Source organism: Camelus bactrianus, chromosome 11, assembly GCF_048773025.1.
Source record: "Camelus bactrianus isolate YW-2024 breed Bactrian camel chromosome 11, ASM4877302v1, whole genome shotgun sequence".
In the NCBI taxonomy this organism is placed as follows: Eukaryota; Metazoa; Chordata; class Mammalia; order Artiodactyla; family Camelidae; genus Camelus; species Camelus bactrianus.
In genome coordinates, this window is record NC_133549.1 from 68,730,487 (window position 1) to 68,744,619 (window position 14,133).

Consider the following 14,133-nt stretch of genomic DNA (forward strand, 5'->3'; position numbering starts at 1 on the left):
TTATACATAGTTGATGAAACTGTAAATTGGCACAACTATGGAAAGCAATTTCGCAGTTTCTAGTAAAAGTTAAAATTGGCATACCCTATAACTCAACTATCCTAGTTCTTTGTGTTAAGCTTAAAAATTTCTGTGAAGGAGGGGCATTTCTGGAATGGCAGAGTAAGAACCTTTAGAAATCTGCTCCTCCCCCCAAAAAGAATAAGCTAGCAAAAACTGTCAAAGTTAAGGGTGCCAAGACTATTCAATAGGGACAAGACAGTCTTTCCAAATAATGGTGCTGAGAAAACTAGTTATTCACATGCAGAGGAATGAAGTTGGATCTCTTATCTAATACCATATACAAAAATTAACTCAAATTGGACCAAAGGCCTAAACATAAGAGGTAAAATATAAAACTCTAAGTGGGTAGGGTATAGCTCTAGTGGTAGAGCACATGCTTAGCATGCATAAGGTTCTGGGTTCAAGTCCCAGTATCTCCATTAAAAAAATTTAAATAAATAAATGTAATTACCTCCTCCCCCCAAAACAAACAAACAAAAACTCTTAGAAGAAAACACAGGGGGAAAGCCTCATGACATAGGATTTAGCAATGATTTCTTGGTTGTGACACCACAGGCACAGACAACAAAAGAAAAAAAAAAAAAAGACAAACTGAACTTCATCAAAATTAAAAACTTTTGGCATCAAAAGACACTAACACCAGAGTAAAAAAGGCAACCCATAGAATGGTAGAAAATACTTGCAAATCACATATCTGATAAGGGGTAATAGCTATAATATATAGAGACCTCCTAAAACTCAACAACAAGAAAACAAACCACCCAATTCAGAAATGGGCAAAGGACCTGAATAGACATTTCCCTAAAGAAGATAAACAAATGGCCAATAAGCACATGAAAAGATGCTCAACATCAGTAGTCACCAGGGAAATGCAAATCAAGAACACAGGAGATGCTACTTCATATATATTAGGATGGCTATTATCAAAAAACAGAAAATAACAGGTATGGTGAATATGTGGAGAAACTGGAACCCTTGTGCACTGGTGATAGAAATGTTAAATGGTGAAGAGGAATTGGAGACTTCTATACTAAACATGTAAAATGGCAATAAAGCAGGTGGGAGTATTAACTAATTACATTCTTTTAGCAAGCAATTTGAAAATCTCTCTCAAGAGCCTCAAAAGACCCATATACAATCATTCTACAGAAACTTGGACTAAGAAAAATAACCTAGAATTAAAAGAAAGTTTTGTATAATAAAGTGCATTATACAATATTCACAAAATAAACACATAAAAGTAACCTGGGTAGAAATACTACATACAAAAATTGTCATTTTTAAAGTGTTTTACATATTTTCTACCATAAATATGTATTTATTGATATAAATGATATTAGTCTTATATATAATATATAAACTATAAATATAGACATCAATGTATAAAACAGAAGTAAACTTTATTTTTGCGAGCCTAAAATAAATCTCAGCCATTATCAGAGCTTGCTTTGAATGAAATTTTAGAAGGTGAGGGATAGATGGCCACATAAGGGTTTAAATCTATATAAATATCTGGCTGTAAGTCTTTACCTCTCCAGCTGATGGAACTTGCAGACCAACCATGTAGTTCTGCAGTGGCCCTGTTGGAATGAAAGATTCAGGCACAGAGTAGGCAGCCTCCAATGTGACCTTCAGAAGATTGCCTCCTGAGATCTGGGCTGGGGTCAATAAGGGCTCCGCAACAAATACTTTAACTTCGAGACTGCACTGCTGTAAAAGAATAAAATTATACAGCAATTTGAAAATGCCAGAGGCCTCCCTTTTTTTGCATTATCTCATTTGAATCTCATCACTGTTCAAGGTAAGAAGTTCAAGTTTAATGATTTCCATAGAGAGGATTCAAATAACTTTTTCTAGGTCATAAGTTAGAGACAGAGCCAAGAATAGAACTTTATCCCTAAGCAAGAGCCCTTCCCTTCTACTATACTGAGGTCAAGTATGTATACAAATACATACAGAAGAGGAATTGCAAAGTTCTATTCTGAAATGTTAATAGTAGTTGCACATGAGTGACTGAAATTGGGTGCTTTTTTTGCTAGTCTATATTTTGTGACTATTTTTGTGAAATTTAAATGCAGTGCTTAAAAGCTTTTAGGTTTTTATTAAATATTTGAAAATCATATTCTTTAATATATTTCTACTTTTCAAAGATGAGAAAGTATTTTGGGACAGCATGAGTAAGCTCAGGAATGAATTTTTAGAAGAGCTGCCAGGTATTTGAGTTTAGTGATGTATCCAAGATAGCTAGTGTTTCATTAGAGAGGAGAAAAGAATTTGTTCATTTTCATTTTATTTTTCAGGAATCAACATTAATTGGAATAATTAATATTATTGTTAAAGAATTAAGTATCCTACTAATGGGAAATTCCCAAGTTAAGTCTCCAATAGAAATTCTGGATTGGCAGATGTAATGCTTTTTAATAAAAAATATTTTTTGAAATATGTATGTATACAGTTATACAGAGTGAGAGACATGTATGTCTATATCTCTGACATTTTCACATAGAATACAATAAAAAGTAGGTTTAAAATATGCATTGATTGCTAATTATATGCCAAGCACTTCACTATATCACTGTGAATACAAAGATGAATTTCATCACGGAATTCATGTTAAAATTTCAGAATTTATGATAAATGCTATAATAAGAACTGATACAAAGTACCCTAGTCAAGGAACATCAAGAAAGGAAGTGTGTAATTAATTATTCGAGTGGGGAAGAGTAAAATATGGTGACATTTGAACTGAGTTTTACAAGATGAATAGGAGTGTGCAATCTGGACAAGCAGAGGAAAAAAAGAGAAAACAAATCTGGACAAAAAGTAGAGCTCATGTAGAGGGGGACTGAAAACAGCATGGTACATTCGGTTTAAGTGTAAATAAGGAGTTCAGGATTTTAGAACATAGCACAAGGAAGGAAGTACTAAGAGATGAGACAATATGTGGCAGGCATCTATAATAAACGCTGTTGTATGTTTGTTAAGGAAATTGTACCTTAACATGCAAATCACTATGCAAAAACTTGGACAAATCCATGAACTACACAATGCTAAGGAAGGGAAGAGATGAGATCACATTTACTTTTAAGTCACTCTGCAAGCAGTGGAAGGCTGAACAGGAGGGAGGAAAGGGCAGTTACAAGGCTACTTGTAATGTTCTAGATGAGAGATTATAAGGCAATAAAGTGTAGGAATAAAGGTAAGAAGAGAGAGTCCGAAGTCACTTAGGAGACAGAAAAGGCTAGATTTGGTGAAAGGCTGATTTGGGGATTGGTTGTAAATAGGGTCCAAGGGAGCAGTCATGGATGTAATGTAGATTGTACGTATGTCTTATGATTTTACAGATGAATGATGCCACTAATCAAAATAACTAAAATAAAAAGAAGATGCTAAGTTCAATTTTAAAATGTTGGGTTTTAGTGCCTATAAGGTATCATTACAGAGAAATAAGTGGTATCTACTGAGAATGGCAAAAGCAGGGCCCCAGGAAGCCACTGATTCCAAGAGGAACTGGGAAACAGCCCAGAACACAAACAGTAGCACAGCCTACCAGTTCATGCCTTCCCACCTCCAATAACCAGAAGCAGGTTACCATTCCAGAAAGTGTGTTAGGTGCATTCATGTACTGTTTAATTTAATCAATCAGGACATAGTTCAAGAGGCATTTCCACGGTAAAGCCTTCCCTACATCTACCCCTGGGCGAAGTAACAGGTATCTACTCTGTGCCCGTATGCCTCATCCACCATTTAATCACACTGGTTATAACATATGATGTGTAGATTATGGACTCCTAAGGTAGGGCCCTGCCTTATTTATCTTTGTTTCCCAGAAGCTAGCACTATGTGTGCCTGTGAAAAGAAGATGCCTAATGAACTGGACTCAACTGAATTGAACCTTAGTAGCAGACAGATTTGACTGAGTATCAGGGTGAAATGCTGAAATTTAAAACTCTGATTACCTTAACACCTGATCGAAGAGATTCTAAGGGGGAGCCCGGCACAGGGTGCAATGGGACCATCATTTCAAATGAACTCTCTCCTGCAGAAAGAAAGCCAAAGAAAGAGGGTTAGGCAGAGATAAATGTGCTCATCTTTTCATTGAATTCCTCAAATTAATTGAGGCTGATTTTTGCACTTCTCTAGAACTAAATATTATGAGCTCTGTTATTTCTACTTTAAAGCAAATCATCCATCTGACCTTCCAGTAAAGGAAGAAGGTCCACCACTGCTTGACCAAGAATTAAGGTTTTCTCCTCTTTCTGTTTCTTTTCCTTTGGTAAAACTTCAGTCATAGTTACTACAAAAATCAAAACAAAGAACATGAGAATGTGTCTATCACACACCAGATAACCAAGATGCAACAAACAAAGCATTGTCAAAGAAATTTAAGTTAAAAGAAGCAAACTTGAAACCCGAGAAGGCACCATTATTAGTAACTTCCAGTGGAAATACTGGACCACCTTAGCGACTTATTAAATTTTTGCTTTTAAAAAGAAAACTTTTTGCTTTAAATTTTAAGAGTAAAATTACTTTTTAAAAGGGTTTTATAACATAATAATGTACACACATGTGTAAACTTACTGATACATATGATTATAACAAAGTTTCATGTAATATTCATCTGTACTAACTCAAAATCCTTCAGTAGTTCCTCTTCTATTTCATGTATAAGAAATTACTGGTCATGACTCCCTTAATTGATTTTAGTAATGACTAAAAATCACCATCTGCAGTTTGAAAAACACTGTTCTAGATCTTTCCATACTGCCTAGCATAGAGCTTAGCAGACCTTGGAATGACTTACAGAGCATGTAAGGTATGCACCAGGTTTTTCACTGTAGAATTGCTTCTTGTATGTACTTAACATTTATTATGAAAAATTCCAAATACATAAAAAAGTAGAAAGATTAGTATAATGAATATCCATATGACCAACTAGATTTAACAAGTTAGCATGTCATATTTGCTTCATGTTTGCAGAAATACTCCCAAGTAAATTACAGACATCATGACATTTTACCCCAAACACTAATCTATGTAAGTCCAAAATATGGCACTTTCCTAGTAAGTATGTGAAAACAGCATTATATAAAATTATTTAATACATCTAATACCCAGTCTACATTTAACATTTCAATGATCCCAAAATTTATTTTGTAGCTGGTTTGTTCAAAAGACCACAAGATGTAGTTGGTTGTCACGCTTCTTACGTTCTTTTCATTTAGAACAGTCCCTCCTCCCATATACTTTTTTTTAATGACACTGATTTGTTGAAGACATCAGACCAGTTATTATAGAGAATGTCTCATCCTCCGATTTGTCTTTTTTCTTACGATGTTTAATTTGTTTTTCAGTCCTTGTTTCCCATAAACATAGCTTCATCTTCAGTATTTTTGGCAAAGGTAATACAATTTGATAACATACTTACATTGTCAAACTCTGTGATCTTTGTAACCATGAAAATGGAATCTCAGCATAATTATATTTCTCTTAGTAAAGTGAGGTTGAACATCTTTCCATACATTTAATAATAAGTTATATTTCCTGTTCTGAGAAATTTTCATCTCTTTCATGCATTTTGCACATTTGTCCATTAGTTTCTTGTTTTTCTTATTGATATGTAGGAACTCTTTAAAGGGAAATTTGCCTTTTGTATAGAAAAAAAATTGCAAACTGTATTCCAGTTCGTGACTTTTTTTTTTTACAGTTACTTATGTAAAAAATATTTTTTTTCCTTCTGTAGCTTCTGCATTTGTGAAATAGAAAAACTTCACCACTCTATGTTTTACTTGTTTTACTTCCATGACTTCTTATTGTACATACTTACATGGTTTAATTTTGTACATATATTTTATCCACCTAGAATTTATCTGGGTGTGATTTTGGATATCAGTTATATTTTTTCCAGATAGCTACCTACACCCTACATGTTTCACCTACTGATGTGAAATGTCATCTTAGTCAGATGCTAACTTACTAGAAGTATTGATGACTGTATCTGGACCTGCTAATCTGTCCTAATAAACTGTTTAAGTCTGTGCATGCACAAGCACCACATTGTTTTACTGTGATATTTTACTATTATCTATCGTCATATAGGACAAATGGTCCCTTGTTAACTTTCTTTTCAGAAATTCCTGATTATTCTTACTTTAAAAACCTTTTTTCTGTAAAAGCTCTATAATTTTAAAAAATAATGTTGGCAGATTTATAGAAATCACATTAAACTTACAAACTTAGGGGAAATGATATCTTTGTAATGTTGAGTATTCCTGACTAAGAACATGGTATGCCTTTCCTTTTGTTCGACCTCATGTCTCTCAACAGCATTTTCTTTGAATGCTTGAATCAGGATGCAAATAAGGTCCACACATGTTGTGATTAGTTGGTGTTTCTTAAGTTTCTTTTAATGGGCTCCCTCCCATTTCTTTAGATTTTTCCTATTTTAATTTCTCGATACTGTCCATTTTATCAAAATTTTCAAAAGCAATGGCAGAATATTTTTTATGTCTTTTTTATTGTGTTAAACAGAAATTATACGAAGTTTATCATCCTATCCATTTTTAAGTATCAGTCCAGTGGTATTAAGTACATTCATTTTTTTGTGCAACCATCACAACTATCTCCATAACTCTTTTTACTTTCTAAAACTGAAACTTTATACCCATTAAGCAGTAACTCCCCAGTCTCTCCTCACCCTGAAAATCACCGGGATACTTTCTATCCCTATGCATTTGACTACTCTGGGTACTTCATATAAGTGGAATTATATAATATTTGCCTTTTTGTGTTTGGCTTACTTTTCACTTAGCATAATGTCCTCAAAGTTCATCCTCCCCTTACATAGCTGAATAATATCCTATTGGATATGTGTATACCACATTTTGCTTATCTGTTCATTTGTCAATGGACATGTGTCTACATTTGACCTTTTGTGAATAACATTGTTATGAATATGAGTGTAAAAATATCTCTTTGAAACCCTGATTTCAATTCTTTTGTATATATTCCCAGAAGTAGAATTGCTGGATCATATCATAATTCTATTCTTAAATTTTTGAAAAACCACCAGTTCTCACAGCAACTAGACCATTTCACATTCTCAACAAAAGTACACAAGTGTTCCAATGGGTCTATATATTTGACAACATGTTGTTTTCTGTTTTTTGATAGAAGCCATCCTAATGGGTATGAGATTGTATCTCATTGTAGTTTTGGTTTGTATTTCCCTAATGGTTAGTCATGTTGAGCATTTTTACATGTGTTTATTGACCATTTGTAGATCTTCTTCAGAGAAATGTCTTTTCAAATGTCTTTACCCATTTTTGAATCAGATAGGTTTTTTCTTCTTTTTTGGTTTTGAGTTTAAGGAGCTCTCTATACATTCTGGATATTAATCCCTCATCAGATATATGATTTGTAAATATTTTTCCCATTCTGCGGGTTGCCCTTTTACTCTGTGGATATTGTCTTTTTTCTAACTGAAGTATAGCTGTTTACACTGTTGTGTTAATTTCTGGTGTATAGCATAGTGATTCAGATATATATATAGATATATATAGATACATATCTATATATATCTATATATGCCTTTTCATATTCTTTTTCATTATAAGCTATTACAAGATATTGAATCTAGTTCCCTGTGCTCTATAGTAAGACCTTGTTGTTCATCTATTTTATATATAGTAATTAGTATCTGCAAATCCCAAACCCCCAATTTATCCCCCCACCCGCCCCTTTCCTCCTTGGTAACCCATAAGTTTGTTTTCTATGTTGGTGACTCTGTCTCTGTTTTGTAAATAAGTTCATTTGTGTCCCTTTTTTAGATTTCATATGTATGTAATATCATGATATTTTTTTTTCTCTTTCTGGCTTACTTCACTTAGTATGACAATCGCCAGTTCCATCTATGTTGCTGTAAATGGCATTATTTTATTCTTTTTTATGGTTGAGTAGTATTCCATTGTATGCATCTATACATAACTTAAGAAACCAGAAAACTGGAAAAAGGAGAACAAACTAAACCCAAAGCTCACAGAAGGAAGGAAATAATAAAGGTTACAGCAGAAATAAAAACAATACAGAATAGAAAGATAACAGAGAAAATCAATGAAACCAAAAGTCAGTTATTTGAAAAGGTCATCAATATTGACAAATGCTTAGCTAAGAGGACTAAGAAAAAAAAGAGCTGACTCAAATTGCTAAAATTAGAAATTAAAGTGGGGATCTCACTACCAATTCTACAAAAATTAAAAGCATTATAATAGAGTACTATGAATAATTGTCCACTAATGGATTAGATAACTTAGTTAAAAAGGACAAATTCCTAGAAACACAAAAACTACAAGACTAAATCACAAAGAAAGAAAATATCAATAGTCTTATAACTAATAAGGAGATTGAGTCAGTAATAAAAAATCTCCCAACAAAGAAAAATCTTGGACCTGATGGCTTCACTGGTGAATTATACCAAACACATAAAGAAGAATTAATACCAATCAAAATTTTCCCAAAAATTGGAGAGGAGGGAATATGTCCTAACACATTCTATGAGTTTAGCATTATCCTGACACCAAGCCAGACAAGAACACTACAGGAAAAGAGAACTACAAACCAATATCTCTTTATGAACATTGAAACACAAGTCCTCAACAAAATACTAGCAAACCATATTGAGCAGCAGGTATTATACCATGACCAAATGGGATTTATTCTTGGAATCCATGGATGATTCAACATACGACTCTGTTGATATAAAGCGCCGATTCAACAGAATGAAAAAAATCCACACGATTGTCTCACTTGATGCAAAAAGTGAGATGATCCCTTTCATTAAAAAAAAAAACCCTCAACAAACTAAGAATAGAAGAAAACTAACTCAACATGGTAAAAGCCATAAATGAAAACCCCACAGTGATCATTATACTCAGTGGTGAAAGACTGAAAGCATTTCAAGGCAAGGATTCCCACTTTCACCACTTCTTTTCAATATAATATTAAAAGTTCTGGCCAGAAAATTAGGCAACAAAAATAAATTAGCCTTTTTCATTCAGCATAGTTCCTGGAGATCATCGAGGCCATTGTGTGCACCAGTAGTGTGCTCATTTGTATTGCTGAGTAGCATTTTGTGGTATGGATGTACCACAGTTTATTGAATCCACAGAAGGACATCTGGGTTGTTTCCAGTTTTTTGACTATAAAACTCCTATAAGCAAACATGTACTGTTTGAAGAAAATATACATTATTTAATGATTGGCATAAATCTATGATTACTAATTCTTAGGGGAGATTTTTTCCTTAGCCTAGACAATGCCTAGATAGATATGATGGTGAGTGGATTTTGTTCTAGTCCAGTCTTTTTGAGAGTCTTGGCTTATGATGAGGTGGGCAGTCTCAGTCTCAACTCTGCATCTACAGCAGCCCAAGGTCTCTGTCCCTGTAAGAGCATTAAAACCCAACCCTCTAGGTTTTAGAGTACTGCCCTCTCCCCCAACACCAGCACACATCAATGGCAGCTGTCCAAGAGTTCCAGGTTTCAGTTCCTGCTTTGTTTCTGGAACAAAGGAACTGCCTTTTCTTTCTCATGAGTTCAGTGACACACTTAAAATAATGGTCCAGTTTTGCCTTTCCCATCCAACATGCTAGGGAAGGAGGCAATTGGGACACTCCTCTTATTTGGGGTGACACAGAATCATAGAGCAAAGAAGAAAGAAGTAGTAGGGAGTGGTCAAAGAATGCAAAGATGGTGCCTCTGTGGCTGACTGATTCCCAGCGAGGCCAGAGCTAAAAATCAATTTCTTGAGCAGTATTTCCCAGGAAATCACTTGAGACTTTTGTTCAAAGGTACAGATTCCTAAGCTCCTCCTCTGGCAATTTTGGACTTGGTAGTCTGAGGTGAGATCACCAAGATTGAAGACTATTTTCTCCCAGAGCCTCAGGTGACTCTTACGGAAAAAGTTTCAGAAAGCACTGCTCTAGAATCCTGTATAGATTGCCAGGTCCACCTCTCTGGGTGTGGGATCTTGCAATCTGTGGTTTTTGGCAGATACTCCAGGAGATGTGCCACTAAAAAAATAACAACAACAAAAAAAATAGAGTATAGTTTACAACAACAACAACAAAAAAAGGTTTAGACCAGCATACAGATATAGGAATAAAATATTTCAGAGATAATATTGTGTAGTTAGAAACTGTGAAAGTGTGGATACTGAAACCATCCATCTATTTATCCATTCATTCATTCAATGACCACTTTTGAGCCTTTTTATGTCGCAGATATTTCCAGGTGCTAGAAATTCTGAAATAAATAAGATACAACCCTGATTTCAAAAACTGCCTCTTCTAGCAAGGAAGGCAAATTAATAATACCTATACAGTCTGGTGAATATGTAGAAGTACAGATAGGGTTGCCAGGTAAAATATAAGATGCCCAATTAAACTTCAATTTCAGATAACAAATAATAATTTTTAGTATAAATATGTCCCAAATTTCACTTTTTGGGGGTTCTTGTTTGTTTGTTTCTTAATCTGGCAACTCTAAATACATAGGAATAGAAAGGAAAAGCATCCCAATCAGCTTAGGAGACAAAGGCTGCAAAGTTCAGGCATATGTCAAAAGGTCTTTGATACAAACGGATTAAAATTAGTAGGGCACGGGGACAGCTGCCAGAAGCCGGTAGGACTCCAAGTATACTGCATTATTCCTAGATTAAAAAGGTAAAGTGTGTTCATCTGTCCCAACAACAGCTACTGCATACCTCAGAATATCCTATAACATATTCATATAATTAACATTTTTAGAATCACAAAGACTTACAGAACACAGGTTTATGGGCGAGGTCTTCTAAAGTGATTCCTCCTTCAGGATTGAACTCAAAACTGCTAGTGAAGTTGTATTTTGCAGTTCCTTCTGGAGAAATAGTAATTTTTGCAGAGTCTCCCAGAACCACCTGATTGAATTCTGCACGAATAAAGGTAACTGGAGTATCTCCTTTAAAACCCTTCTGTTGACAGAAACATACTTTACAATTATGCATGTTATATAATTATACATAATTTACAGTTCAAATACAGAATTTTCCTATATATCTGGCAATCCATTTTGACTTGAACTAAAAAACATTTTCCATGTTGTCCTAACAAGCTATATCACAAATGTAGTAGAAGTAGAAGTCATTATACAAATCTAGTTGTAGCTAAATGCAATATTCTATTTAAATGCTATCAAGTTGGAAGTTTTGAAAAATAACATTTATTGTATTTATATAATTATAAAAGCATGCTGTGGAACATTTGAAAAAGTGAGGAAAGCACATAGGAAAATAAATTACTTGCAATCTCACTTTAATATGGAAGCACTATTAACATTTTAGAATATATTTTCTAGCGTTTTACTGTAAATGCACACACATTTATATATATATTTTTATATACAGCCTTTAAAACAAAGTAGAAATTAGTTATTACATCCTGTTTTGGAATAAGCTTTTGATTTCATAGCATTGAATGAATATTTTACTATTTCATTTTTCTTGTAAATTTTCAGTTATATTATATTGTAGCTTTATTATTTAAATTCAGCAAGTGAAATTAATCACAAGAGAAACTCTGGAGGAATTCAGATCCTCTTCTGGAGAAAGGAACTGCTGCTAGGAAAATGAAAACCAGTTGTTTCACCCCTGTTAAATTTAGTATTCAAATTGCCAGGTATTTTACACACACAGTAAGAGGATTTGCTGATTATAGACTATTAATAAGGAATACTGAGAAGGAAGTGCCATTGCTATAAAACCAGCAGGTTTGGTGGTAGAGAATGATGCTAAACTCCATTCCTCCTGCTAATGTTCCTTATACATCCTCACCAAGCCACACTTAGATGACTGACAGGGAGACTTGAGCCCAAAGGCAAAAGTATTTTCAAAAAATGAATAACTAAGGACTTCCTAGATTCTCAAAAATAACTTTACCAAGTCATATCCATCTGTCACAGTGATCTGCACGGGTCTGCCTGTTGATGACACTTGTTCCATACCGACTCTCAGGCAGTCTCTCTGGTCTTCTTTGATCTCTGTGAACATAATGAGTGAACCTGTCCTCTCATATAACATAGCTGCACAAGTACTCACATTACATCATAACCAATACCAGGGGAGAAATGTTCTAGTCCAGTATTGTTTTGTGCCCTTTCCAACCTTTGTTGCCAGGTAGGCAGAGCTAGTTACAAGGGTGATTTCACTGGTTAGTGCTAATAAGATCCTTATATATGTAACTAAACCATTAAGCACAAATTATAGCAAGACAGAGGATAGGAATGCCATACCCCCAACTCACATCCCCCACATTCTTCACAATGTTTTTTGGTAGCTACTTTTTTTTTTTTTTTGATGTGCAAATCTCCCCTCAAGTGTTACTTATCTCTCGGTTTTAGAAAAATATATTTTAAAAACAGGAAAGCAGCAGCCACACAGAATAGTTAGTCCACTGGAAAAATTCCTAACATATGTCTTATTTAGTCAAAGATATTTTCAAATTATTTTACAACACTAAGGATACAATTTCAAAAATAAACTGTATAGCTGTTAAGGGGGGAAAAAAAGTCATGTTTTCTAACAATTCAAAGTGGAACTTAATGCTTCAAACATTTACTCAGGATTTACCCCGCTAAGTGCATCTGACTGATGGAACAAAAAAGGAGGTATCTTGCCGTTCCCAGGGTTTATAAGTATTCTGCCTCTCCCCAGCGACTCCCTCACTTTCCGTTACCTAAAGTCTCAGATCACTTGTTCAACACTACGTCTCCAGGTTCATTTAGGGCCTAAGTGACCCTAACAACTTTCTTATCAATTTTACATTTGAAATGACCTTCTGCATCACTCTACTTCTTTCCTTTTCAGTAGTAGTACATGAATTAGGTCTTCACTAGGCTGATAAATGCCTAACATCTCTGAGCCTTAGTTTCACTTTCTATAAAATGGATAATATAACTTACGCCTATTTCACATTTGTTGAAAATATTCACTAAAACAGTAAAACTGCTTAACCTATGAAGCACCGCACAAATGGTGTTATTAATATGCACTACTTTTCCTGAATGCTGAACTATTCCCTTAAAAACAAGTAATCTGTCACATTTTTGCAGCCCCTGAGTGCCTAGCACCATGCCTTGTCCCTAAGTGGCGTTAGAGGCGTATTTGTTGAACAATTGGTGCAAGGAATCTGGCTAGTTACAAGTGATGGTTAGGGCAGTCAGTCACAAGAAACTGCAGGTTAGATGAAGGAGACAACGTGACTGGGGGTGGTCTGGGGACAGGTGCGCAGTCTGCGCTTACTTCGGGGGATGTCGGCGCAAAGTGGGAGGCCTGGGCTTGGCGGGGTCGTCCCAGCCTAGGGGGGTCGGGGCCGTGGAGGTCTGTACCGGAGTACGGCGGTGGAGGGATGAGGTCCGTGCGTTTCAGTCTGGCCGAAGCTGAGGGAGAAGAGACTGAGGTAACGGGGTGTGGGCGCCGAGGGCGGGAGTGGTGAGACGTGGAAGGGACTGTTTTCTAAGGAGTGATAGCTGTCTTACCTGAGACAGCCGCAGACGCGTCTCCTGCAACTATAGGAACCGATTCCCTCTCGCGAGAACTTCGTTTTCGGAATTACCGCAAGTTTATCCCAAGACTCGCGATAACATTGCCCGCGAGGGAACCAAGAAAGGGGCGCGAGGTGAGCTTCTGCGCGTGCGCTCTGGAAACTGTGAGCCTCATCCCGTGCGTACTTGGGATCTCTGGTGTTTCTGCAGATGTCCCTTTACCTTGGCGAAAGTTTTGACTAAGTACGTTTTCTACTTTTTGATTTTGCTTTCTCGACCCCTTTCTTTCAGTATCCCTCCATAAACAGGAGGAGAGAAACCAAAAGGAAACGTATTTAAAGATAAAATAAAGGCCTATATTAAACGGTTTTGAAAACGGGCATTTAAATCTTTATCCGTAAAAAATGCAGATAAGACAGTATTTTTAAAGGGAGACTGGCTCTCTCATATTGTTGATGAAAATGCAAAACCGTACTGCTACTAGTGCTAATAATGC

The 14,133-nt window shown here is 35.4% G+C and overlaps 1 protein-coding gene across 8 annotated transcripts in view; it reads right to left on the reverse strand.

Moving 5' to 3' along the window:
* The window catches only part of CFAP70 (cilia and flagella associated protein 70), a 71,789-nt gene extending 58,100 nt beyond the window's left edge, over positions 1-13,689 (reverse strand). For 5 of the 8 annotated variants that reach the window (XM_074374186.1, XM_074374185.1, XM_074374181.1 and 2 more), the window contains exons 1-6: positions 13,632-13,689; positions 12,034-12,134; positions 10,884-11,070; positions 4,262-4,360; positions 4,023-4,102; positions 1,594-1,773 (exon numbers count right to left, since the gene is read on the reverse strand). In XM_074374186.1, coding sequence (XP_074230287.1) covers positions 1,594-1,773; positions 4,023-4,102; positions 4,262-4,360; positions 10,884-11,070; positions 12,034-12,096 — 609 coding nt within the window. In that variant the 5' untranslated portion in view covers positions 12,097-12,134; positions 13,632-13,689. Of the gene's footprint in view, positions 1-1,593; positions 1,774-4,022; positions 4,103-4,261; positions 4,361-10,883; positions 11,071-12,033; positions 12,135-13,395; positions 13,533-13,631 lie in introns of those variants that run through there. The other 3 variants (XM_074374182.1, XM_074374184.1, XM_074374183.1) reach the window with 3 other exon arrangements.
* Positions 13,690-14,133: the final 444 nt, after the last annotated feature.